Genomic DNA, 27,764 nt, shown 5'->3' with positions numbered 1-27,764 from the left:
TACACGAGATTCCTGAATATGTCATATGGCACAATCATAGGCATTTACACAATTGGAATAGAAAATAACGGGATTTAAATCACCACGGTGTCTGTGTGTCTGTCTGCATCTGTAATAACCGAAAGGAACCGCCCTACGCCGCCGTTGTAACGTATGATTCCACCACGCTGTAGCTTGTGCTGCTGCGCCAACCTACCACCCCGTCGTTTCTCCACCAGCGCACAGCGCCATATTCGCACTGCAGACTTTTGGGTTCAGTTGCAGCAAACTGTTTGCCACTGTCGAACGGGTGCCGCCAAAAATAAATATTTTTTGTAGATCAAACTAACAAAAAAACTGTTAGATTGCAGCAACCAGACTCACGGATAAAATATACGTCGATTTATGGTTACAGTGTAAAGTTATTGTATCACTCGCTTCAGAACCAGTGTCGATACAACACCGGACGGACGAATTTCAAACATGGGCACATTTTCGGCATGGTCGATCTTTCTGGTGGTCTCGCTGCTTGCTGTGAAAGGTAAGCGTTTCGCCCAACCCCTCTCTCTCTTCTTTGTTGCAGTTCACGCTATTGCATAGTTCATCAATTTTTTGTTGCCTCGGTCTGTTGTTTGTAACCAGTAGGCCCAATTTCTTTATTCTAAAGAGAATAACGGTACACGGGCAGCAGCAACTCACCGCAGCATAGTTCATTAGCCTACGATCGAGACAGGGTTATTGCATAGTTACGCGTTGCGGTCTAACATATGTTTTAGCCTAACTACCCAGTCATGCCTGTATGTAGCCTGCTACGTTAGTCTGGTTTGGACTTAGAGCCATATTGACCAGCCAGTCTGGCTGCGAACTAATGTTCCATATGTTTGATTCCAGGACCCAAATGAATCACGTTCTAATCACGCTTTTGTCGAGGTGAATATTTGAATTAATCAAACAAGAGGAAGCTTTATGTGAAGATGTGGGGTGGAAAAACGTTCCCCGAGATGCTGATTTCGTTGCAGTCTAGTCACATAACAGTCAGTATGATCAATAGAATTCATCTTACAGGCAAGACAATAAGAACTAATATTCAGGATTGATATAGGCGTTATTCTGGGGGTAATATGGATGGATTTTTAAAGGGTAATATTGTCTTTGTTTATCACTAACGATGGATGAATTAAATAAAGAGATATGCAAATTAGCTATTGATGATGATTGTCTGAAAGTAATTGATAGTCCAGTTAACATTTTTGGTGGATCCCTTAGGCAGTTAGGATACACTCACAAGACAGCATGGTTTTTGATTGAATGGTTAGATTGTGAGCTAAGGAGCTACGGTCTCGTTCAGTGAGTGGAGTGTCTTTCGTTCTCTCCATCATGGCAGGTGCAGGTTCAAACCTCGAGGGTGCCAGTGTCCTCCCTCCACACAGACGCAGGCACACGCACGCGCACACGCACGCACACACACACACTGAGCGTGTCATTGTGAGACAATGAGACCTGTCGAGTCCTCAAGTCCTATTCTGTTCTATTCAGATTATTACTGCATTAATGATCTGAATGATCTGTCCCAAATGGTACTCTATGCTATGTAGGGATAGGGTGCCATTTGGGACAAAACCCTGCATGTTTAAAGTTCAGTCTGCCAGCTCTATTAATGATCTGAATGATCTGTCCCAAATGGTACTCTATGCTATGTAGGGATAGGGTGCCATTTGGGACAAAACCCTGCATGTTTAAAGTTCAGTCTGCCAGCTCTGCCACCCTTCGCAGATTAGTGCGTACTTGGCTAATTTTTAGCTAGAGGGGTTTGGATTGTGGGATGAGGGGATGAAGGAGGGGGGGAGAGGGAGAAAAGGAGGGGGGCATAACCTTAGCTGCAGTATTTTCTTCGGGAGAGGGAGATGATGGGTGTGTGTGTGACAGAGAGAAAAAGAGAGCTGTTTGGGTTGTGTGTGCGTGTCTGTGGAGGAGGAGAGGAAGGGTGTGTGCGGTGGATCTGTGGAGACGGGAGAGGGGTGTATGTGCATGAGCACACATGCGTGTGTGTCAGCTTTCTTTTTGGCTTAATGAAGAGAAATAAGATCAACCCCCTAGACCGGCAGCGAGACAGAGCCATGTGGTGTTCGTCAATGAACAGAGGAATCGATTATTTATTCACTTTGTTACACACCAGCTGGGGATCCAAACAGGTCTCTATAGACAACCGTTCGTATTGTGAATTCAGCGTTGACCTGAGAAATTATATCTAATTAACTGCTATGGTATAGAGATGACTGTTGATGTCTAGGATGTAGAAAGTAACTAGTTGTTACGAGCAAAATTCATGTGGGGGAAAAACATGTTATTCAAATAGCAGCGGAGGTCAAACGATGGCGTTCGCTGGACAAGCCTTCATCCGCGCTTGAAGAACATCTACGCATGATCGCGTCGCACGAGTAAGAGAGCGATGGTCAGAAGTCATGTGGTTGCTTCTGAGGTCGTCACCAAGCTCGTATGGAATCCGCACACACAGAATTCCTATGACAATCTACATAATTTCAAATGTCGTTTTTCCTCTATAGACAAATATCTGGATAAATATCCTTACACCCCGGGTGGGAGATAGCCTACATAGCTATAAGTCCTATAAATAATGATAGCGTAGCATCTATAAATAATGATAGCGTAGCAATAGATATAGAGCTGAATACTATGCAGAATAAAAGCTATGTTATAGCATACTAATAGCAATAGCCATAGCTAATAAATTGCAATAATGAAAGTCATATTATTAGTTAGGGCCCCATTAATAATTTAACCATGGCTGTGCTGCAGAGGTGCATGGCGACCCAGCCTGGCCTGCAGTCACACAGTCACATAGACTGTGGTCTTCTTAGCCATGAATCTATTTTTAGAGTTACCAGCCAGTGTCACCCACAAGTTGCCTGCCAGATCTCAGAAGGGACAGGGAGAGGGCAGCAGTGTCTGTGTGTTTGCGTGAGTGTGTGTGCATTGCATGCATGTGAGTGTGTGTAACTAGGCAAGTGTGGCTACTCTGTGTTCTTGGTGCTAAGCATCTTTTTAATTTCGGAAGGGGAGGAGAGAGGGTGCGACTTGCAACGAGAGAGGGTGGAGCACATACAGTATAGACCTCGAACTTAATCGAGCGGTTGACAAATTACACAAGACTTTAGTTCTGGGTTGACCAACATTATTCCTGAGTCTGTGTTTCTGCTTTCTCTCTCAGACCAGTGTGTGTGTGTGTGTGTGTGTGCGTGTGCTAGGATAGTTCCCTTCTCAGACCAGTGTAGAATGCTGCTCTCTGGCCCTTACAGATATGATTAGAAACAGGATGCTACCTTACGCTAACATGCCTCCTAATGAATTTCACTAATAAACACAGGAAATGCAGCAGTTTCATAACGATCATTACATAAATTGCACTGTAAGTGTTTAGAAGGGTAGTAGGTGCCTGTAGACACAGATCTAGGATCATCTTATTTTTCCCTGAAGCCTAACCCAGCACCATTAGGGTGCACAATTAGGAACAGACCTTAGATCAGTAGAGGGACAGCTTCCTCCTACTTCCACTTAGCACTGCTAGAGATAACCTTTGACCCGTCTGATGATAATGAGACACACAGATTGTATCTGCCCTGATTGAAAACTTTCCAAATTATTTTGTTGGAGGGCAAAACCCCTTATGGGCTTTTTGAGATCTTTCATGATCACTCATTGTAGCAAGAACATTTTGAAAAAAATATGTGTGTGTGTGTGTGTGTGTCACTACATGGACACAATAGCTATTCTGTCCCATGTGCAGGAGGAATGCATTGGAGTCTGTCATGGGTTGTGTCGCAAATTAACACCCTATTACCTTTCAAGTGTACTACTTTTGACCAGAGCCGGCCATCTCAGTTGATATCTAGATCTGACAGAACGCAATGCATCCTTCACTACACTGCAAAGAAAGATGGGTTGGCTGCAGAGCTGGGTTCAAATGCTATTTGAAATCATGTCAAGTACTTTACCTGAACTATTGAACTTACCTGTTAAAAACCCTGCCTCGCGTTTGAGAGATTTCAAATAGTATTTGAACCCAGGTCTGGTTGGTAGTGTTGCTGCACTCAGAACTAATGTGTTGTGCACATGTTATATACCGCATCATTATGGCTGTCGTATGGAAAGATTGTAACGCATTGGTGTAGATTTAGTAGCAGAATCACTGATGTGGGGACTTGGGGTAGCAAAATATTTGATTCCGATTGTTTTATGGTCACATGTACAGGGTGACTAGAGCAAAGTTCCTGTCCTTTTCTCCGCAATGGATTGTGTAAAAACCCTCCGCGCTTCTCCCTCCCTTCCTTCCACCCTTCCTGTATTGCAGTCCTGTCCCAGGAGTTTGGTGACTTTGACCTGTCTGATGCCTTGGATGATGGCGATGTCACTAAAGCGCGTAAGTACAGAAAGACAATACCGTATTCATATGCTTTAGACTTGCTGCTGTCTTTTTCTATTTCTGGCAAAACCTGGATTCATGCTTTCGGTCTATGGAATCATACATTTATTACGACGAAGTCACGAACAACGCATTCGGTTGACAATGTTTTTCTAACAGGGTTTGAGTCCATTCCATTTCCATTCAGTCAGTTCAGGAAGTAAACTGAAATTCCAATTGTTTCTCACACAGAAGCATTGAGGATAACTGCATTTGAAATGTCAGTTTACTTCCTGAACTGACGGAATTATTTATTCTAACCCCGATTTCCCGCGTTTGAGGACGAAGCTGTACATTCTGTGTAACATCGTCCTCTTCTCTTTTCCTCAGCAGCAGCAGCCACACCGAAACCCAAACCGGTTCCATCGGGAGCAGGTAAACGATCCCAGATTCACTGATTCATCTAGATATGGACTTTCTCTGTTATTGATTATATCTGCCTGTACCGTAGATACTGGGCTTACATGAGTAAGCACAATGCTCCTAATTTATTACCATTTATTAAATTGGCAGGCATTTAAGCCGGTATTGACCACTTGAAAGACTACTAATAAAGATGTAGTGTATCTTCTGCTAATGATTATACAAGGTTATAATATTAGAATAAGCAGCATCTACTTCCAATTCTCCCTATATCAGCCGAATACAGATACTGCGTGTGACAAGATGGCTGATACATTGTCATCTAAAAGGCATAAAAGAGGAACTGAGAAATAGTCCTAAAGGTACTTTAAAAAAAACAGCTGATTTCCACTTCCACTCCACTATAGATGTCGCGTTGCTTTGCCCTCAGCGCCGGCGTCAATGTGACATTCTACCTGCAACACAGAGCGTTGTTTTACAGCAGCCTTCAATGAGTTCAAAGGAAGAATTCCCTTGATGGCTCATGGCAATGGCGGACGCCAGGTGGCTGTAGTGTCTCAGGGTCGTTACTAAGTAAACGCACATGACTGCTGGCTAAAACAGATGGCTCTCCCACAGTCAGGAAACACCTTTTCCAGAAAACACAAGCCCTGGTTACACATTGCAGGCACCTGTACCAATGAGCAGTGCAATACAACAGAAAAGGTTGCCGGTGATAGAAAGCGCGGATTAATGGATTAAATGAATGAATTTATACAGAGCATAAATAACATTGCACGATGTCAATACACACTTTGAATCCATATGTTTAAAAAGAGTAATTTAGTACTTAGTGTTACGGCTCTCCCTCACATTTCCTCCGCCTTGTCCAGTTTCACAAAGCTTGAGTCAGTGAGACAGGAAGAGAAACAGCCACCCGTGTAGTTGCCATTGAGTTCACCTTAATTGAATTACTGTCCAACCTTCACCTTGCTATTGTGCATACTGAATGAAATACACCTGAACCGGCGCTCTCTCCAGGCAGTAGCAGCAAACATTTACCCCATCCAAACAAGGGTTGTTCCCTGCTGCTCCTATACCAAGCTTCGCTGCTCTCCTCGGGGCTGAGCAACTGTCTACTCCTGCCCATCCTGGACTCTCCTCCAACGGAACACTTGCACCACTGTGGTTAGTTGACCTCCTCTGCTGCTGGTCTGCATCCTCAGGACCGTATCTGCTCGAGGGCCACTATCACTGGCTGTTAATTCAGTCCATCCTGGAACCTCAGTCTCCTAAAAACCTTTTAAAACCATAGGTCACCCCAAAGGATAGGGGCTAATCCACAATTCTGACACGTAAATGTGACAAGCTGGCCGATGCCTTCTCATCTAAAAGGCATAAAAGAGGAACTGAGAAATAAATAGCTATAAAATGACTTTGTTTATTTTAAAAACTGCAGACTTGCAAAGTAAACTTCTTCTTCTTCTATGAGGTTTTACGGCGGTTGGCATCCATATATGTTGCATTACCGCCACCAACTAGACTTGGATAAACACATTATAATTTGCGCCACAAAATAAAATAAAGACGTTTAAAAACGGCGAAAGGGAAAATGTGGAAAAAATAAACAATTCTCGTACCATCCCTGCAGTACAGTTGATAACCATTGCTATGAATGCTAAGAAGCCAATCTTACTGAAGGATATATCACTTGTTGGCCTATCCCTCTTTGCTGGCACAGATCCACTTACTTACACGGATCCTCTCAGGATCTTTCCCCCTTGACCCCTCTTTCCTCTACTTTCTTCACTGTCTCAGCATACGACACCCTCTGGACTACTCCCTTGCACTGGCACGTCTGATCCCCAGCACCTTGGCCACCGTTACAATTAACACATACCACTTCTTAGTAATCACAATAATCTATGGTTTAAACATGCCAATATGTACTTTGAATCCATATATTTAAAAATACCTTTACCCTCTACTGTAGCTACAGTGCCTTCAGAAGTATTCACACCCTTTGACTTATTCCACAGTTTGTTGTGTTACAGCCTGAATTCAAAATGGATTAAATATATATATTTTCTCAACCATCTACACACAATACCCCATAATGACAAAGTGAAAACATGTTTTTAGAAATATTAGCAAATTTATTGAAAATTAAATACAGAAATATCTCATTTACTTAGGTATTCACAACCTTGAGTCAATAAATGTTAGAATCACCTTTGGCAGCGATTACAGCTGTGAGTCGTTCTGGGTAAGTCTCTTAAGAGCTTTGCACACCTGGATTGTACAATTATTGCACATTTTTCTTCAAAAAATTCTTCAAGCTTTGTCAAGTTGGTTATTGATCATTGCTAGACAGCCATTTTCAAGTCTTGCCAAAGATTTTGAAGTTGATTTAGGTCAAAACTGTAACTAGGCTACTCAGGAACATTCAACATCGTCTTGGTAAGCAACTCCAGTGTATATTTGACCTTGTGTTTTAGGTTATCGTCCTGCTGAAAGGTGAATTTGTCTCCCAGCGTATTCAGGACATAAAGTTAATTTTTTGCCACATTTTTTGCAATTTTACTTTAGTGCCTTATTGCAAACAGGATGTACATTTTTTAATATTTTTATTCTGTACACGCTTCATTCTTTTCACTCTGTCATTTAGGATAGTATTCTGGAGTAACTACAATGTCGTTGATCCATCCTCAGTTTTCTCCTATCACAGCCATTAAACTCTGTAAATGTTTTAAAGTCACTATTGTCCTCATGGTGAAATCTCTGAGTGGTTTTCTTGCTCTCCGGCAACGGAGTTAGGAAGGACACCTGTATCTTTGTAGTGACTGGATGTATTGCTACACCATCCAAAGTGTAATTAATAACTTCACTATGCTTTTTTTTTACCTATCTACCAATAGGTGCCCTTTGCGAGGCATTGGAAAACCTCCCTAAGCCTTTGTGATTGAATCTGTGTTTGAAATTCACAGATAATTGTATGTGTGGGGTACTGAGATGAGGTATTCATTCCAAAATCATGTTAAGCACTATTATTGCACACAGAGTCCATGCAACTTATTATGTGACTTGTTAAGCAGACTTTTACTCCTGAACGTATTTAGGCTTGCCATAACAATGTCTAAAAACATCATTCCACTTTGACATTTTGGAATTGTGTGTGCGGGCCAGTCGGTGACAAAAAAAAAATCTATTTAATCCATTTTAAATCCAGGCTTTAACACAACAAAATGTGAAAAAAGTTAAATGGTGTGAATACATACTTTTTTTTCTCCTTTCTTTTTCTCCCAGAACTAATCAGGCTCGACCCTGAGCAGGCGTGTTCAGGGTGGTATGGCCACAAGCGTATTTTGTTAATTCCGTTTTCTCCCTGAAGTTGGTCCCTTGGCTCATCTCTGTGTGAATACTTTCTGAAGACACTGTATGTACTAAAGGGCTACTTACCACATGCATGAAAATAATTCCTAGTGCAAATTTAGACCAATGACAAAGACCTATAGGTGTACGGGCATAAAGCAGGCAAATAATCTCTTAAGCAGGTAGGCAATAATAAGTATGTCATATACGGGCTTTGTCTTAACGTGTATCTAATCTAGCCGTGGTTTGACTGTACTGACTTCGGTCATTTTGATGTTGTGTTCTTCAGACCTGGACCTGTCAGATTTCTTTGGAGAGGGTGACAAGATTACCACCACCAAGGCTCCTTCTAAGGTTCCTCCTAAAGTCCCAGCAACCAAGGCCCCGCTCAAACCCAAACCCAAACCAGGTGAGACATGAGGGAAGAAACCGCCATAACATACAGGCTTTCTAATCAGACCCGTTACACTTAACAAGGGAATAGAGAAATCCCTGCAAACGGCCTGCTTACTAAACCCGCATGCATTAAGTCTCTCGTTTAGGAGAGGCTTTTACGCTAAGTGACTCACAAGTAGGCTATGCAGAAGACAGGTGGTGTACTTAAAAAACGCAATGGCCGCAGTAGAGTCGTGTAGAGTCAGCCAATACTGCTTGTCAATAGATATTGATTATAAGCTAAATGCAGTCTCGGGTTTGAGTCAGCTGGAACAGATGATGGGTAAACTATTGACAACAAAGTCTGGACAATGCTTCAGATGGATCACTACACTCGAACCATTTTGAGAAACCACTGCAATAAGATAGCACGGTGCCATCAACACGTGTCTGTCTGTATCTCTCTGGTGAACAAGGCTGTCCCTTATTTGTTAGTCACAGTCTTGGCCTTGCACCTCTTGTTTATGTCGTGCAGAGGAGGCTGGTGGGATGAGCTATCGGAGGACGGGCTCGATGTAAAGGCTGGAATATAATAGATAGAACAGAGTCAGATATGTTGTTTTTGTGTGTTTGATGTTTGGTACCATTCCATTGATTCCATTCCAGCCATTACAATGAGCCCGTCCTCCTATAGCTCCTCCCACAAGCCTCCTCTGATGTTGTGGTATTAACATGTATGTAAATTTGTAATCGCCATACTATTCTCAGATCATCTCTAGCTAAATCCGCTACAACTCACAAGCACCTCTACTATAGTACTGTATGGGATTCCATTAACCCTACTAGCTATCCCTAGAGTGATCACAGCACTAACAGATCTGTACAGAACTTGTCCTAACACCACTTAAACGAAGGGCTAGATTCAATCCGGAGCGTGGAAGAGCCGCGTTATCGCGTGATTTACATTTAAAGGGGATTTCCGATCGAGCCGGGCATATGCAGCGTTTACTTTGAATGCAGTCCCTGCGAAGGCAGAAACATTGCCTTTGAATTCCAATCACGCTATAGCCAAATCTTCCACTCTCTGGATTGAATCTAGTCCTAAACCTAGCATTAAGCCTTGTTAAACCAGACTGAACGCTAACTAGGCTATACTAATTCCTGAGCACTCACTATACTAACAGATGACACCCAGGCTGATTTTGACTTTGGGCCCGGCCTCCGCCCGGGCCTGCTCCCCCGTGCCACCAAGGGCCCCCGTAACCCACCTAGGCCCCATCCTGGTTGGTACCGCTACCACTTAACGAACAGACGTGGGTTCAAATACTATTTGAAATGCTTCAAAACGTAAATACTTTTAGCGTTTGCTCTAGCCTAATGAAGTGCCAGATGGGCGGGAGCTTGCAGTCTTTGGACTATTCTATTGGTCCATTAAGCTAGGTGAGCTCAAACAAGCACAGATAAAGTATTTCAAATGATTTTGAATAGCGTTTGAACCCAGGTCTTAGAACCACCATCCCACCCTCCCGTCCGTTTTCACATCTGCGGGTGTGTCCTAAATGGCCCCCTGTTCTCTATATAAGCGCACTACTTTTGACCAGGCCCAGGTGTGGGGAACAGGGTGCCATTTCAGATGCCGCCTATGTATCAGTGTCAATATACATGTATATTCCCGTTGTTGCACATCATCATCCCGTCTGCACTGTTGGTTCGAAAGACTAGCTCTGCTTGTGGGTGACGTAGGCCTCTTGTCGGAAGACAACGCCTATGTCCCATCAGTCTAAAACAAGAGGTGTAGATATACAGAGTTTGGCAAACTCAGTTTTAGATTGTAGAATTGGTATAGGCACCATTTTGACACCATTCTAATTAGAATGCATATTAGAAGGTTAATGGCATAGAATGTTTGGATCCAACATGGAGGCTAGTTTGCCAAAATCTCTATACAATATCAATGGCTCTGGTCTAAACTAGCTTCCTTGTTCCTGGTCTCTGCTTTGCCTCATGAACACTGGTCTGATTGGACTGGACAGATGACAACTCCTAATGGTTATAATGGGGGAGAGGAGATGAGGAAAGGATGCGAGTAAAGATTATTGGAACGCACTCCATGTCTATATTCACACACATTATAGTGGTATCTTGTCTGCATCAATTACATCTTGTTCTCCTATAGCACACCATTGTAGACACACTATAGACACACACACCATGTTGTTTTCATGTTGTTGTAGTTTGTCTGTTGTCTGTTGTCACACATGTTGTTGTGTGTGTAAATATTGTGTTTTGAGTCAGTATCTTCGTTTCACTGTTGGGCTTTTGAGCCATAGAACACTGTCACATTCTGGAATGCAACCAGTGACCAAACAACAATTTGACCTTTGAATGACCTTTGGACCTATTTAGTATGTATTCAATCCCAAAATGTCTTGTTGTGCATGTTTGGCTTGACAATGACAGCAATGGAATTGGCAAGAGCACAAACAGATCTTGGACCAGGCTAGCAGAAGTCACTACTGCAGTGGTTTCCTCTCGGTTGAGGTGTGCTAGATGCCCTAATGCATCGTAGTAGTGGTTTGTTCAGGCTCCCCTTTGATAGATTTTCCCCACATTTCCTGGTTTTTCAGAAATCCCAGTTGGAGAGAATAAGCACGAAATCCAGAATCCTCCAATGAGGATTTCTGGAAAACTTGGGTATTTTGGGAAAGTTACTGCCATTTTGCAACTCTACCTTTGACCTGTGACCTTTCCCTGCAGCAGGTGATGAGTTTGACCTGAGTGATGCTCTGGACCCCAAAAACGACATTGGAGGGAAGGACAAGAACAAGGGACAAGCAGGTTACCTATTATTTTATTATTTGTCTATTTAAGTGTTTTGTATATTTTGTTAATTTATTTGTATATGACATACTTATAGTTGGGGTTCGCAATAGGTATGGTGCAGGGCAACAGAACGAATCAGTTGGACGGGCCTTTGATTTCCAGAGGGGGGCGCGCTTTTTCATAGGACCTCCTATGTGTGAACGAGCTTGGCATGAACACATCCAGTCATGATGTTTTCATCTGATTGTCAAAGAAATCACTTAAAAAAAGTAGGTTATCTTCGCACATTCTTACGAAATAAGTCAAACATCCGAACAGCACATTCGCCAACTTTCCTTCAATTCGCAAGTAGCTGAAACTATCTCACCCGAGAAAGCATTCGATCGAGCGAAACAGCGCCCACTCTGCCTTACTATATGTTAATCAAATCAAATGTGGTCACATACACGTGTTTGGCAGATGCTATTGCGGGTGTAGCGAAAAGCCCATGTATCTGATGCTGTCTGACCTGTCGTACTCGTTCTGGCCATACAGCATCAGATACATGGGCTACATATAGTAACTAATCAAAATAGAACCATCGCGTTCTCCCAGAAGCTTGGCTGGTGCGTAAACCCGGGAATTCAGACAAACAAAGAGGTGTAATGGGTTCGCACTAAAAAAAACACACACACAAAAAAAATATATATATATTTTTTAAATATATTTTTTGACTGCATCAGGGATAGCGTACACAGATGTTTCGGCTTTACAGTCTTCTTCAGTGTGTAAGTCCAATTTTATGTCATTCAAAACAGCATTTGCAAAGATCAACAGCTGTGCAGCAGGTGCTTCAAATCAGAGGTTGCATTCATCTGCCAATCAAGGATATCGCTTTTCTGGTCTACCTGCATACAAATGAGTCACAAAGAGATACAGAATTCTAGGATATGTGAGCGGGCACGGGCAACTCACAAATCAATCGCCCCCAGGTGTCCTCTCACCTAAATACTTCACATCAATTCATCAGATAGTCGACCACAAAGGACATCAGACAAAGCCGTTCATAAATATGTGGGGCCAACTCATGAACGATATGCAAAATCTGATATGAACCGTTCTTGTTAAACAGTTTAAATGTGGCATATAGGAAGGAGGTGAAATCCAATTCTTCGTTTAAACCGTGTACAGAGATAGAATTGAATGTATACATCCACATGGCTTCGTTTTGGAGTAATTTGTTGTCATTGTCACCTCCTCTACGTGGTGGATTAGCTTTTTCGATCCCGACGCAACGCACTTCATTTAATAAAATGATGTTGTTTTATAAAGTGTTTCGTAACTGGCGAGGTGATATCTTGACGTCTAGTGGATGTATGTTCTCCAAGAGGTACTTTCAAGACGCGGGATGTTTTTCCAATATAAATCTAATTGCAAGAACACTGTAACATATACATCACGTCTTTAGTCGTGCAAGTTAACGTTACTTTATTTAATAGGTCCTAGAAGTCTGAGGGCATACAAAGTTGGAACATTTCCTTATGTTGCTACAAGAGGTAGTACATAGGAAGATCTACAGGGGGAAGCATCCTTTTATGAATGCCTCTTTTCTCTCTCTGACCACATCTGTTTTTAACCAATACATTTGATAGATTTCTTGATAGTTTATAGGCGAATAAAGGTTGATTCTAAAAAGCAGAATTTAAAGAGGAGTCTGATGATAATGTACCAGTGTTAATTGACAATAGACCTTATGCCATTACGGCTATCATTGGAAGTAAGTATATAGTTTACAGGAAACAGTTTCATCTTTTTGTGGGGATTTATTAAGTAACTGGCTTCTGTTCAAGCTTTGAACTTGTTTTGGAGCTTAATCAAGCCAAGAATCTGGTATCCTCTCAAGCGGAAACGCTCAAGAAGAGAATTTGATTGTCTATCATATTCTTCGTTTGTGTCATAGATGCGACGCAGTCTATGAAGTAAGGTTACTGGTAACCTCTTTTTAGAGGGAGAGGTAGATAACTATCAACTGTCGATATAGTATTTTCTGTAAACTGTAGTACTTAAGAGATTGTCCCTTCTTTGTATCAAGTACATCTAAGAAATGCATAGAGTTAATGTTATTTTCCATAGTGAATGAGATTGATTGTACTCCAGAGTTAATGTAGTTAAGAAATGTAATTTAATTCCGTAACCCGACCAGATCATAAAGCAATCGTCTATATATCTGGTTCAATATTTAACATGATCTTTGTAAGGATTATTTTCATCGATAAAATCCAATTAGAATTTCCCCATAAAGGGATTTGCATAGTTAATGGCCCTAATGGAGTTCCCATTGCTGTTCCAAAAGTCAGTAGATAGTCATATTTATCAAATAATGTTGTTTTTTTAGGTTTTCTTTGCACTAGTTGCTGCAAGCTCAATGATGTAATTTGTCGGCACCTCGCTTAAGCGAGAGGAAGAATTTGAGGGCCTCCATACCGCCATCATTTGGAATATTGGTATGTAGAAATGAGACATTAAAAGTGACTAACCAGTCTCCTTCAATAATAACTGGTATACTTTGTAGTTTCATTAGAACAAATGCTGTTTTGAATGAAAGAAAATTGGACCCACAACACCGAAGAAGGCTGTAAAGCCGAAACGTCTGTGTACGCCAACCCTTGATGCAGTAAACATGTTTAAAATATGGAATATTGAAGTAAGCTTTATGCTACATATTTTTGAGTGCGAACCCATTACACGTCTTTGTTTGTCTACATATAGTAACACAGAGGGGCGCTGATTCAGACACTTGCAGATTGAAGGAAAGTTGGCGAGTGCACTGTTCGGATGCTAGAATTATTTTGGACGCACGCCATCTTTCTGTTGGCGCGCGTCTCGGTTAAATAAATGATCAATATTCTATATTTTATTTGGACGGTAAGGAGGTACGGTAAGGCCGACCAGGTCCCCTAAGACCCGCCCACAACGCCGTCCCTGTTCAAATCCAGGTTTATTGTTCGCGTACACAGATTTGCAGATGCTATCGCATGGTCCTGCAAAGTAGTATGGTATTTACTAGGCCTCGATTCAATCTGGACCGTGGAAGATCTGCGTTATAGTGCAATTGACATTTACAGGTAATTTCTGATTGAGCATATGCAGCGTTTACCGTGAGTGAGTTCTCTGTAAAGAAAAAAACATTGCCTTTAATGTTGTAGTGTAGTATTAAGTAGTATAGTCATAGTATAGCTGTACAATAGCAGTAATGTTCTAGACACCAGAAATAGTAGTATTAGTGGTAGTATTAGTTTAGTACCAGGGGGTTGATGGTGTGTAGGCTATAGTACTGTAAAGTAGTAATAGTAGTACAGTATAGTGGTAATATAGTAGAGCAGTAGTATTATTATAGTATTAGTATACAGAAGGTTGATGTGGTGTCATTTGCTCGTCAGATAAAGGTATCGGAGGCGGGGGCAAGGGTGCCGGAGCTTCCAACAACAGAGGGGGGAATGGGGGTAAGAACCCTGCCTGACCTACCCTATACCGTGCCTACCCTAACCAACATGGTCTACCTGACCAAACTAAACCCTACTGTGCCTGTCCTGCCTCTGTCTACTGGGCTGGGTACTAGCTTTTTGGATAATACCTTCTTGGATAATACCTAGTTCAATTTAACCTCATTCCTCTCTTTATTATCGACTATATCTGTCCTGTCTTTATGTCACTCTCTCTATCTTGTATGCCTGTCTCTCACTCTTTATCTCTCCCTGTCTCTCTCTCTTACTTTCTGCCTTTCCATCTCCATTTATCCATCTCTCTATCCCCCCGATTTCTCTCTCACACCATTAACAAGGCCTACTGGGGAGTTATCGACTGGGCACACACTGAGCGTGTGTACTGCGTTTGGATGTGTACTGTGTTTGGATGTATTTAACACACACTCTACTAAAAGCTTCCTCTTGGCAAGTTTGTACTGTGGGTGTACTGCGCAAGAAAGCAGGACTGATGGTCTATATCCAAAACCCACATCCTCAAAAAGCCACCACTTCCGTTTTCCTGCCAATGTGGTCATAATATCTGGCAACTTGCATGGTGGCTGTAGTTTCACTGGGTCTTGTCAAAGGCTAATCTTCTCTTTTTCCTCCCCGGGTGAAATCTGGCAACCAGCACTGTGATTGACCCCTCGTCTGCTGAACTTTGTCCTCTCTCTCTCGTGACCTTCCTTTGGAGACACTGGCGTTGTTTGTATGGGGACCGTCCCTGGCTTGGAGCCTGGTGTGTCAGGTTAGGGTTGCCCAGTTAATGTAATCCTATATCCCGCATTTTAGGTGGCTCCTTCTCGGACGATGATCTGTTTGACGTTGGAAAAGACAACACCTATAACCCCGACAAAGGGAAAGGTAATGATCTCAGATATGGGAAATGATGAGATAATTTAAAAAAATATATATATTTTTTAAATTTATTTTAAGGACAGACTTCTGTGTTCAGACCTTTGCTTGTATTTCTTATGATGGATTATTGAAGATACTCTTGTTTTAATAGGACAAATAAATATATTTACATCTGGGTTGTTAAGATTCTCTTGTCAGGACACAAGATGTAAATACTGCATATTTATTGGCATTGGTTGCACATGAATGCACGTGAATAAATAACACGATTAGACTACCTCGCAGTACATCTTTCAAATTTGCCCATGTAGGTGGACGCAATGGTGGCCCATCCACTGCTGATGACAACAACTATGGTATGATGACAACAGCAATATTGGTTGACAACAACAACAATATTTCTATGAAAAAAAAAAAGATTTACATGGCCGTGGTCTTATATTGATGGTTGATTATGGATTATACCTCTCTGTGTTCTCCCTTCGTTCCAGACACCATGGCGGAGACCGGAACCATCGCGGGGATCGTCAGTGCCGTTGGCGTGGCGCTGGTTGGCGCGGTTACAAGCTACATCTCCTACCAGAAGAAGAAGTTCTGCTTCAGCATACAACGTACGTGACCAGCTGGGATAATTGTCCTCTATAATCTATAATCTAGAGATAATAATACATTAATCTTTATTATGAATTAATTATAATAATCTAGAATTAATTATAATAATTATTAATTATAATAATCTAGACGTGAGATGATCTCAGACTGTTGTCTCCTCCCATCACAGAGAGCCTGAATGCAGATCTGGTGAAGACTGATAACCCGGACGCTGTGGTGGCCACAGAACCACAAGGTAACCACCCATTGAGAGCTAGAGCTCTATTCAATCAGATCCGCTTTAGCCCACATTTGCATAGCAGTTGTTTTTGCGGTGTCAGAGGTGGAACTGCGTTAGAGCTGACAAATCCACGAGCGGCTCCTCTGGCATTATACCTAAAGCGAACATTGCCATTGGCTGCGCGGAGTGGCATTACGAGAAATCCCATGCATCCGTGATTACAAGTTCGAACTCTGGAATGTGAGATGTAATGGACACCTTGATTAGGCTGATAGAAATCCTCATTATTTTGTGGAATGATTTTCAATTTGAGCGCCATTATTTCTATATACTACTTTCTCGTTCTTAACTTCTAACGCAAGTGGGACGGGCAGTGCTTAATTCGTAAATCGGGAGGTGCCGGATCAAAAAGTGAGCGCGAGAGGGGGGTGACCTGGGGAGCTATGAGGTACCGGAACACATGAGGGAGAAAAAAAATCACCTTTATAATAAAGCATTTCATGCATATCATCACATTTGCGTAGTGACACAAAGCAGTAGAGTAGATGCACTTACAGAAGTTGCACACATGGGGAACATTGTAGTAGCCTAGGGTCCGGGGAAAAATGTGGTCTTTTATAAACTGATTTCATGCAATTCTACATCATTTTACATGACTGGAGACTTTGGCAGAATCTTTTTTAATACCGCACAAATTATCGAAATGACAGGCTACTTTGACGCTGACGAACTGAGATCAATAAAAACGACCTTAAATCCATCAACATCATAGGCCTACGTGTGTGGAGACACATATTGTAGGCTACAATATGAGGATGAAATTATTGTCCTAAAAATGTTTTTCAGTTTCACTGACTCACCCAATGATGCATTGCTCACTCGCTGGTGAGTATTGATAGTTTTGCGGTGTTGTTGGTTGACACGAGAGTGAAATATGAAACCGTATTCTCTCCAGTTAAAAGGGTCTGTCAGGGAGATGGGGAGGGAAGGAGAGGGAGGAAGTGGGAGGGAGATTGAGGGGGAGGAACAGTTTTTTTTTTGGTAACTCAATACTCTGGGGTGTCTCCAATCTGGTGAGAGAAGGAGACAAAAGAAAAGTGAGGGAATGGTTTTTGTTTTCGGAACTTATACCATATATGACCAACTCCTTTCTTATGATGGAATCCATGAGAAGAAGTGATCTTTGTGTTTGGACAATCTGCAGCCTATTTTACTTAACTTCAAATGAAGTAGATTAGAGTAGATAAAATGACCTCCAATTGAAAATGGTGATAAGGCATAATGAAGGCATTATTAAGCTTTAGAAGTTTCAGTTTGTGGGACCTACCGTTTGGCGCAGCGGTCTAAGGCACTGCATCGCAATGTTGCGGCATCACTACAGCCTGGGGTAGGATCCTCGTGACCGGGAGTCTCATAGGGCGATGTCCGGGTTAGGGGAGGTTTTGGCCGGGGGGGCTTTACTTGGCTCATCTCGCTCTAGCCACTCCTTGTGGCCGGCCGGGCGCCTGCAAGTTCAACAGTGTTTCCTCCGACACGTTGGTGCAGCTGGCGTCTGGGTTAAGCGAGCAGTTGTCAACAGTGAAGAGGCGACTCCGGGATGCTGGCCTTCTAGTCAGAGTTGCAAAGAAAAAGCCACATCTCAGACTGGCCAATAAAAATAAAAGATTAAGATGGGCAAAAGAAGACAGACACAGAACAGAGGAACTCTTCCTAGAAGGCCAGCATCACGGCGTCACCTGTTAACGTTGAGACTGGTGTTTTGCGGGTACTATTTAAGGAAGCTGCCAGTTCAGGACTTGTGAGGCATTTGTTTCTCAATCTAGACACTCTAATGTACTTGGCCTCCCACTCCTTTTTCCATTTTGGTTAGGGCCAGTTTGTGCTGTTCTGTGAAGGGAATAGTACACAGCATTGTACGAGATCTTCAGTTTCTTGGCATTTTCTCGCATGGAATAGCCTTCATTTCTCAGAACAAGAATAGATGGACGAGTTTCAGAAGAAAGTTCTTTGTTTCTGGCCATTTTGAGCCTGTAATCAAACCCACAAATGCTGATGCTCCAGATACTCAACTAGTCTAAAGAAGGCCAGTTTTATTGCTTCTTTAATTAGCACAACAGTTTTCAGCTGTGCTAACATAATTGCAAAAGGGTTTTCTAATGATCAATTAGCCTTTTAAAATGATAAACTTGCATTAGCTTACACAATGTGCCATTGGAACACAGGAGTGATGGTTGTTTAGGCCTCTGTACGCCTATGTAGATATTCCATATAAAATCTGCCGGTTTCAGCTACAATAGTTATTTACGACATTAACAATATCTACACTGTATTTCTGAACAATTTGATGTTATTTTAATGGACAATTTTTTTTGCTTTTCTTTCAAAAACAAGTATATTTCTAAGTGACCCCAAACTATTGAACGGTAGTGTACATATAAAAAAAACAAGTTGCAGTTTGTGATCAGGTTTATAACCATCAGTTTCATGTCTCCTCTCTTTCACCAACAGTTCAACAGACTCTTCTGGAGCCCCCCAATGCTGAGCCCCCTAGTGAGGAGAACGCTGTCTAACACCCCCCCCCCCCCCCCCAGTTCTGCCTCGTCCCCCAACCTACACACACGCACAAACAAAGAGGGCATGACAACACACACTTACCCGCTCCCACCTTATGGAATATCTCTCTCCACCTGACACACACACACACACACCACTTTTGAATGATAGTTCCTTATACCTTATACCTGGCTATACAGAGATCGGCAAACTCTTTGTAATATTTGTATTTGTAATGTAACGTTCCATGTTGACACCGCCAACTTTCATGACATTCTAAGGTCAGAATGTCATTGTGGCATAACTTGGTGCCAACATGGAGGGCAGTTTGCCGACCTCTGTAGACCTACCCCTGCCAAACTATGTGTAAATATCATTTTAATTTATTTTAACTGTTTTGAATACCACTAATATGCCTGTTTCCTATATGATTATGTAGGAGATGTTAACCTGATCCCGGGATCAGTTTGAGTTTGACAATGATAGTCAGAGGACTTGCTAAACTAAAACACATACAGATCTCGGACCAGGCTTCCATCTTGGTATTTCCTGAAGAGATAGTATAGGACATAGTATAGCCCACATACTTGTCCCGTAACTCTGTTTATCCAATCAAAAAGCGTCTCTAATCGACACACGCCCTATGATCGGTGTGGATTTGTTTGCTTAGGCATATAAAAAAAGAAGTGATTTGAACTGTTCAACTGTTGATGCTAGAAATCAAACGTTGATTGATATCCGACCTGCACTTTCTATCTGTTGGATTGCCTTCAATATTAGTTGAATTGGTTGAATTCAATTGGTTGTACGTATATCCCCCGTGTGATTTTGTACCATTTCTACCTTCATTGTATATACTCGTCTTGTCCTAAAGACACAAAGCGTTTTTGCAGTGGTTACTTACACAGGTTCATGTCTAAAAGCTGCATTTTTATAACCTCGATGCCAGCCTGTTTGTGCTTTTTAGGCACGTCCTTGTCACTCATTGTAATGCTAGCATTTTTATAGTGTTGATTTGAGGATGGGAAAAAAATGAAGCAATTTGAAAAACGTATTTGTTACCTACTAAACCCCAGAGCTGCTGCTTTATTGTCCATCATATAGTTTGCGCTTTTTAAAGACACTGAAGAGAAAATAGTCTCTTTTCCAATATCCTTAATAGCATACTACTTAGGGAACGAACCAGTAGGGTATGAACCAGTGTATTGGGTCCTAGCGTTCTAAGTAGTATTCCAGTATGGACATCGGAGGGTACACAAAGGCTCTGTTCCAATATCCACACTAGCACACTACTTAAGCTGCGTTTATACTGTCAGTCCAATTCTGATATTTTGCCCAATTATTGACAAAATATCTGATCTGATTAGTCAAAATACCAATTAGTGGCAAAAGATCAGAATTGGGATGCCTGTGTAAATGTAGCCTTAGGGAACAAGCCAGTGTATGAGGTCCTAGCATTCAAAGTAGTACGCTAGTATGGATATTGTAGCGTAGACTTTAAGTCTACTTGTGTGGAAACGTGTTTGTGATGAAGATAATAATACTACTCTTTGTACGTTGTATATCTATTTTGTCTTATTGAGATAATGCCAGTGCTAGAGAAAGTTAAATCAATGTGAAATCGAAGCCTAGTTGAACTTTAAAACCTCTTGATATTGAAGTAACATAATGGTCGCGTTCCAGGCCAACTACATTGTAGATGTTGCAGATATTCCAGGGCATCAACCAATAGTTGCGTGCCACATCATCAACTTGGCGGTCAGGCATCAGGTTGCTATATCATAGTGTGGTTAGCTGGTGTCTTATCCAAGCATTGTGAGATCTGGAAGGCGTCTGCAATGTAGACAGTCTAACACGCCCAGTGGCAATATAGAAAATGGAAGTTTGTTTTTGTAACAAAGTCATTTATGGCTATGTATAGACTTCTGAAGTCCTTCAGATTTAGCTCTTTGCTAATATGAAAACATAGTTAGTTAGTCTTAGGTTCTTTGGGTAGTCTTCATACTAGGTGTTGCTGTGCTGCAGTCAGTTGCTTGTTAGGATGATTGGGGTCAATTCCATCTCAAACCAGCCAATTCAGGAAGTGATTTAAAATTCCATTTCAAGAATTGAGAAAATGCACAAGAATTTATAAAAATCCTTAATTGAAAAACAATGGCACATTTCAGTTCATGAATTGGTATTTGAAATCACTCCCTTGAATTTACTTAATTGAAATGGAATTGGCCCCAATCCTGGTTAGGAGACTAGTAGTGAAAGTGAAGCTTGTAAATTGCGGTGTTTCTGTGTTTTTACTATTACTTGTTGTATGAGCATATTCCTTGATATTACGGTGTGACCTGATGATCTATACACTCGTTCCTAAGTGTGTTTTTGGGAGAAAATAATTGCGTCTCTGCACCCCCACTCTTTCTACACTAACGTTTCCTAGAGTGGGTTTTGTCTTAACTTCTTAGCTCAACTTATTTAACATTTATTTTAGATATAGAAGAACGTTTGCGGATCTAAAATGGCCCCATATTCCCTTTGTAGTGCACCTACTATATAGGGAAGAGGATGTGATTTGGGATGTAGTCCTACTGTGTGCCACACCCTGTTCTGTTTGGCTCCCTTGTTGCCTTGGAAGCGCAGCTCTAGAACCACTCCTTCTGTGATGTTCCAGTATTCTCCCTACCTGCAGTAACTCACTGTCCCTAACAACTGCACCAGGATCAGTTGTATCATCTTACTTATAATGGGTAAGTTAAGGATTGAGTTCGGAGGAACTGTTGTAAAACCGTGTAAAAATACGGACAGAATATCCCGAAGACACATTTCAGTTCAAGGCATTCAGTTGTACAACTGACTAGGCATCCCCCCGTTCTCTTCCTTTAACATGGACCGTAGTGTTGCGGAATACAACACAGGACAATAGAACTGTCCAAACATTCAATTTCACACAGGTTAAAAGGTCCAATGCAGCAGTTTATTATCTCAATATCAAATAATTTCTGGTTAACAATTACCTTACTAGCTAGGTTTCCATCCAATTGGTGATTTTCTTGCAAATACAGTATGCTAAAATCCACATGAAAGCATTATGCACATTTTCCCACCAGAGATGTGTTTCCACCAAATTGACGTGTTGCAGATGAAAGGCTGTGTGTGATGACGTAGTGCACATAAACATACCTTTTTGCGGTTAAATTCCCATGTACCGAATAAAGAAATACAAGTTCCTGTAAATGGGTTTCCATCGCATTTTTAACTCTACTGATGGTTTTCTCGCCAAAACAATTGCATTATATAGCGCGTGCCCACTCTGGTATTAGCAAGTGCGCTCGAGCCAATAGCTTGCAGATAACTTTGTGGGTATAGCCTACATGATGAGATTATTATGGACAAACGGCAGCCAAGCATCGATGATCATGTCGCCAGAATAAAACCCTCTATAGTTATTGGAAAGGAGCATCAAGCTCATCACCGTGCACGTTCACCACCCTGTGAAGTTCATCGTAACTTATTTCATCTGTAGCCCAATGAACTGCATGCTTTCCCGACGAGTCGTAGGGGGAGGACCACACAACATGTCATCGTGTGACTCCCAAGTTTACTTCGATATGATGGTTATTATATCAATATTTGCGCATTAAAGCATTTCCACCAACATTTCTTGCATAATTAATTTTACAAACACAAAACGATCCCACCTTGTCTAGCGTATTTTTTTTTGTCGACATTTGAAAAGTTTACCGACAAATTTTCTGTTTCCATCACAGACATTTTTTTATTGATGTACTTTATGAGCATAAAAAGGTTGGATGGAAACCTGGTTATTGTGATTGGTTTCAATTAAAATAGTCAAAAGGAAACAAAATTAGCAATTTCTCAAGCAAGAATTTTGGTAGGACTGTCAGGGAGTGGTCTGAGTGGGGAGGGGAAAACTGATGTCACCAGGCAGGCCAAAACTCCAACCCACCAAAACAGGACGAAATTTCAGCAGACCTTTTCAAACACTAAAAGGGCATTATCATAATTTTCACAATTTCACAGTATTATTCTAACCTTACAGTGGAAATATATATAAAACAAAAATCACGTTTTTGACTGCACTGGGCCTTTAACTAAGGGGCAGTGAGTAACTGGAGAACCGTAGTTAACACTTTCCTCTTCTGTCACCCAGATTCAGGTGTGCATTGCTAACCTCTCCTATGACACTGCTGTAGTAGTTATGGTGCTTCTCTATGCCTTATAACCTGCTAGCTCATGCTGGGTCCCACAGTACTAACCACATAGACTAGAATCAATAGAATGAACAACGTTGTCTCCGAGCATTTGGTATGGTTCTGTATGTAAACCCAAGACACTCCATTTAATATGATATGTTACGTTTCATATGGTATGTACTAATTTGTGGATGTCCTTCATCCATTTCATGATATGTTACAAATTGCAATTCGTACAATATGTTACGAATTCCAATTTGTTGTTGCTAATGTTAGCTAGCTGGCTAGAATTAGCTTGGCTAGGGGATAGGGGTTAAGGTTAGGGATAGGAGTTAGGTTAAAGGATTAAGGTTAGGGTTACAGGAAGGGTTAGCTAACATGCTAAGTAGTTGCTAATTAGCTAAAATGCTAAAGTTTTCCGTGACGAGAATTGATCACAACCTTTGGGTTGCTAGATTTTCGCGTTATACCAAATGTAACATCATACTAAATTCAGTGTTATGGATTTGCATTTACTATGTTACGTCTAGTCTATGAGACCAGTCTGGAATGGCACATTCAATGGCTAGAATGGCTAGAATTTTCTCAGTGTTCTACACATGCAACGATGGTGTGGGAACTAGAGATGATATTTCTATGGGAACTACCAATTGAATTCCAGTGGTCTAAGGGCATGTGTCCATTCTATGCATTCTATTTCTATGGCTAAACCCCCCCCCCCCGCCCCCCCACCCCAGTGACTGAGATCTGTGCTTACACGCAAAAAAAAACAACAACGAATGTTAAACGAATGTAATCTTTCTCTTAACTCAGATGCGACAGCGCCTACCGTGGTGCTTTTCGCTCGTAGCAAAGATGTTAAAAAACCCACCAAAGATGTAGCATTGATGGATTTGACCATTGGAAGATTTTCAGATATCAGATCTTAGTGTTGTGCTTTGGGTTGAATGTTTCACTTTATAACTGCCACTAAATAGTAGAGGAAGGCACCCCCTTTCTTTTTACTATTGCATGCGAGGTAGTTTTGGGCACAACCAAAAAGAAAACACACATGTGAAGACATTCGATTCTGGACCAATTGAATGTTTAGGAGTGTCTTCCACATGATAACATCACATAGCTACATAAAAATCCCCCAAATAAAATGACATAGAAATTCCTCACAAATATTCACTTTTTAAACGTGGATTGAGACTGTTAGGGCGAAGAATCCCACCATCCTGTCATAGACTTGTTATAGGCTTGGTAGATATAAGAGAATTTGATTTGAAGAGCACAGAGTTGTGTGTGTCAGAATTGCCTGTGAGATGATTATCTTGTGGTACTATGGTTTACTCTCGTGGTATGGTGTACTCTTCTGGTACTATGGTTTACTCTCGTGGTATGGTGTACTCTTGTAGTACTATGCTATACTATGGTGTACTATGGTTTTGAATGGTATTATTGTCCCTCTTGGATGCAGTATGGATAATTTGCCTGATTTAGAAATTAGATCATGTCAAGTTTTCAAAGACATAAGGAAACGTATATACAGTAGTACACGAGTCAATGACCTAGGAGACGCTGCCCAGTAGTTTGCAGTCCTACGGCTTCAACGTTTCCCTTGGTTTCTATGGTTTACGATAACTGGGAACTAAAGGTAACAGACATAGCAGCAGTTGGATTGCCTTAAATCTAGGGGCTCCTCTGCTACACATACGACCGACCGTATGGGCTATATTGGAACTGTACAGAAATACAATGCATGTTTTGGGATATTTAGCAGTAGTCTTTGGAAGTTTTCCTCATTGGGTTTGCATTGAGAACGCCTGGGCGCCAGTATGTTTCCGCTCTCTTGCCAACTCCTTATGACTTGACGCATGACAGCAAAGGAGCTGGCAAGAGCACAAACAGCTCTGGGACCAGGCTAGCATTGCTAGGCTTGGTCTGATGATAATGTATTTGGATCAGGAGTAGTAGTTGGTGGTTGAATGTGAAGGTATGTATGAACTGGCAGTGAAGTCTAGGATGAGAACTATAAGGATTGGACCGGCATGTCGTCATAATAGAAACCTGGAAGTGCGCAAGAGTGCCAAGTTCTCCTATCCAGTTCCATTCACTGGTGGCTCTGTTTAAATGTAGTGCACTAATATCTAGGAAATAGGGTGTTCTTGGAGACACAGTTCAATTTGGTTCCAGTGCAGATGTACTTCATTAAGAATGATCTATTACACCACTGTCTCACTCTTCTTTATCTCATTCTAGAGCGACGTCATCCAGTCGTTGCACTAGCTGTCACTCCAACCCCACTGACCAGTTAGAAGTAAGAACGCAGGGCTCTTATGACATCGCAATGTTAACAATGTATTCCGACTGTAGCATTCACTTCAGATACGTACTAACAATATGGCCTTCTGCATGCACAGAATCCACGCCTGATTCACTAGTGCCTGTCAACTGAACTACACACACAATTTACGCACGCACATATGTATGCGCAATCACACACACAAAACACACATTTGACATGCATGCACACACACACACACACACACACACACACAGTCAATGAATGCCACTGGTTTTCTAACTAACAATGAGCATCTGAATGTTGGACAATCTTGGATAAATCTTATGCTAACAACAGAAATGTGATGATTCCTACTGAGACTTTCTATATTGCTGCAGTTCTATACTATATCTCACTGCTGTCTCTCACTCTCACTGGCAATACATTATGGAACAACATTCGTCAATCAATGAAACCCAATAAAATAATTTGAAAAGAAAAGAAACCCCAAGACTCTGGACTCTGCTTTCATTTTTTATATCTGTGGAATGTCTGAAGGTTTTTATTGACAATGGCTCAAACACTGGACTGGGTGCAAGTCTGTTTCTGTTCTTGCCAACTCTATTGCTGTCGTTGTCAGGACAAACAGTTTGGTGTAACAGGGAGTAGGCATGATAGCACAAACAGACAGGCACTCAGGCTAGCTCATATGCAGATATGACATGTTTCTAAGGGGGTTGGGATTCATTTAGAGTATTCACAGAAGCACCAAAAGATAATACCGAATGCTTGACATGTTAGATGACTGAAAAAAAACACATGGTAAAAAAAATCTGTGAGCAGCAATGATCGGGGTTCACAGGATGACAGGAAAGACACAAGATCAGTTGGATAACAAAGCAATCACTCCATCATGTAGGACAGGGTTCCCCATCTGGTGGCCCGCAGGCTAAATTTGACCCGTAGGTGATTTTATGTGGTCCCCCAAGTTTTCGGAGAAAAATGTTTTATTTAATTTTTATTGTTGGACATAAAATAAACACCAAATCAGCTCCACGTGATTTTAATTATGGAAATCTGTTCCAAAGTATTCCAAAGCATAACATGTGATCGTATACAATTGTAAGCTAAGTTTGAAATAATGTTTTAGTCAAGTATTATATTTGTTTGGGCTTCTTGCCCAAAGTATTTGTGACCATCCACTCAAGAAAAAAATCAGACCGCAGCTGAATCTAGTTGATGATCCCCGATGTAGGAACTATTTACTTTATGTTCAATCAGTGAAAGCATTACCATGTTTATCTCTCAATACCACAAGGATGATGCAAGTGAAGTTTAGTCTAGTACTGTAGGTTGGCTATCTTTGAATGCAACAGGTAATCCTTCAAAACATTTGACTTCAAAGTAAAATAAACTAAATAGTTTATACACAGTGGGGTCTGAAATGATTGACACCCTCGATAAGGATGAGCAATAATGAATTCTAAAGATGTTTATCAATAAAGTAGTCAAAGGTTTAGCATTTGATCCCATATACCTATGAGGCAATGGCTACATCTAGCTTGTGAGTTCATTTTGGTTGTGTTTCAGATTATTTTGTGCCCAATAGTTGGTATGGTTAATAATTAAGTGTAATTTGAGTCACTTTTATTATAAATAAGAATATAAAATATTTCTAATCCAAATTAATGTGGATGCTACCATGATTACGGATAATCCTGAATGAATAAAAAATAATGATGAGTGAGAAAGAAGGTTAAAGATCATACCCCCTCACAGCCGGACGTGACCGGGAGACCCATGAGGCGTCGCACAATTGGCCCAGCTAAATCCGGGTTAGGGGAGGGTTTGGCTATGTTCCACCCACGTAATATGGCAACAATATGCAATATTTCACATTGTTTGTCTGCATAATTTAAATCTAACACATTTTTATGAGGCAAAGTCCGCCTGACCAATAGTTATTGCTCTAGTATCCAATGGTGCCACTGACATCTATAGCCCCACCAACTGGTCTGGTGCAGCCAACTAAGGTCCAGGCTGTATCACACCTGGCCGTGATATCACAACCCGCAGCGTCGTCCAGGTTTAGCTGGTGTAGGCCATCATTGTAAATAAGACTTTGCTCTTAATGACTTGCCTATTTAGATAAATGTTCAATAAATGTTTTTTT

At 41.4% G+C, this 27,764-nt stretch overlaps 1 protein-coding gene across 3 annotated transcripts; it reads left to right on the top strand.

The window, feature by feature from the left end:
• On the top strand, positions 1 to 26,096 carry LOC139378824 (CD99 antigen-like protein 2). 3 transcript variants are annotated; one of them, XM_071121348.1, is made up of 11 exons: positions 1 to 520; positions 4,349 to 4,417; positions 4,790 to 4,834; positions 8,463 to 8,582; positions 11,306 to 11,386; positions 14,791 to 14,853; positions 15,667 to 15,738; positions 16,044 to 16,088; positions 16,224 to 16,343; positions 16,514 to 16,579; positions 19,073 to 26,096. In XM_071121348.1, exons 1-11 carry the CDS (start codon positions 463 to 465, stop codon positions 19,132 to 19,134), a joined length of 801 nt encoding a protein of 266 aa, XP_070977449.1. In that variant the 5' UTR covers positions 1 to 462; the 3' UTR covers positions 19,135 to 26,096. The 3 variants fall into 3 exon arrangements, with proteins under 3 accessions (XP_070977449.1, XP_070977451.1, XP_070977452.1); XM_071121350.1 differs by having other exon boundaries at positions 238 to 520; positions 11,309 to 11,386; XM_071121351.1 differs by lacking the exon at positions 14,791 to 14,853 and having other exon boundaries at positions 238 to 520; positions 19,073 to 19,134.
• Positions 26,097 to 27,764: the final 1,668 nt, after the last annotated feature.

The sequence above is a fragment of the Oncorhynchus clarkii genome, chromosome 21 (genome assembly GCF_045791955.1).
Source record: "Oncorhynchus clarkii lewisi isolate Uvic-CL-2024 chromosome 21, UVic_Ocla_1.0, whole genome shotgun sequence".
NCBI lineage: Eukaryota > Metazoa > Chordata > Actinopteri > Salmoniformes > Salmonidae > Oncorhynchus > Oncorhynchus clarkii.
The sequence above is the reverse complement of the archived record's forward strand: the minus strand, read 5'-3'. Positions and strand labels throughout refer to the sequence as shown.

Coding starts and splice junctions, on each gene's coding strand:
- LOC139378824 (XM_071121348.1), top strand. CDS start 463: ATGGGCACATTTTCGGCATGGTCGATCTTTCTGGTGGTCTCGCTGCTT. Junction 14,854..15,666: donor CAACAGAGGGGGGAATGGGG/GTAAGAACCCTG, acceptor CCCGCATTTTAG/GTGGCTCCTTCTCGGACGAT. Junction 16,344..16,513: donor GTTCTGCTTCAGCATACAAC/GTACGTGACCAG, acceptor CTCCCATCACAG/AGAGCCTGAATGCAGATCTG.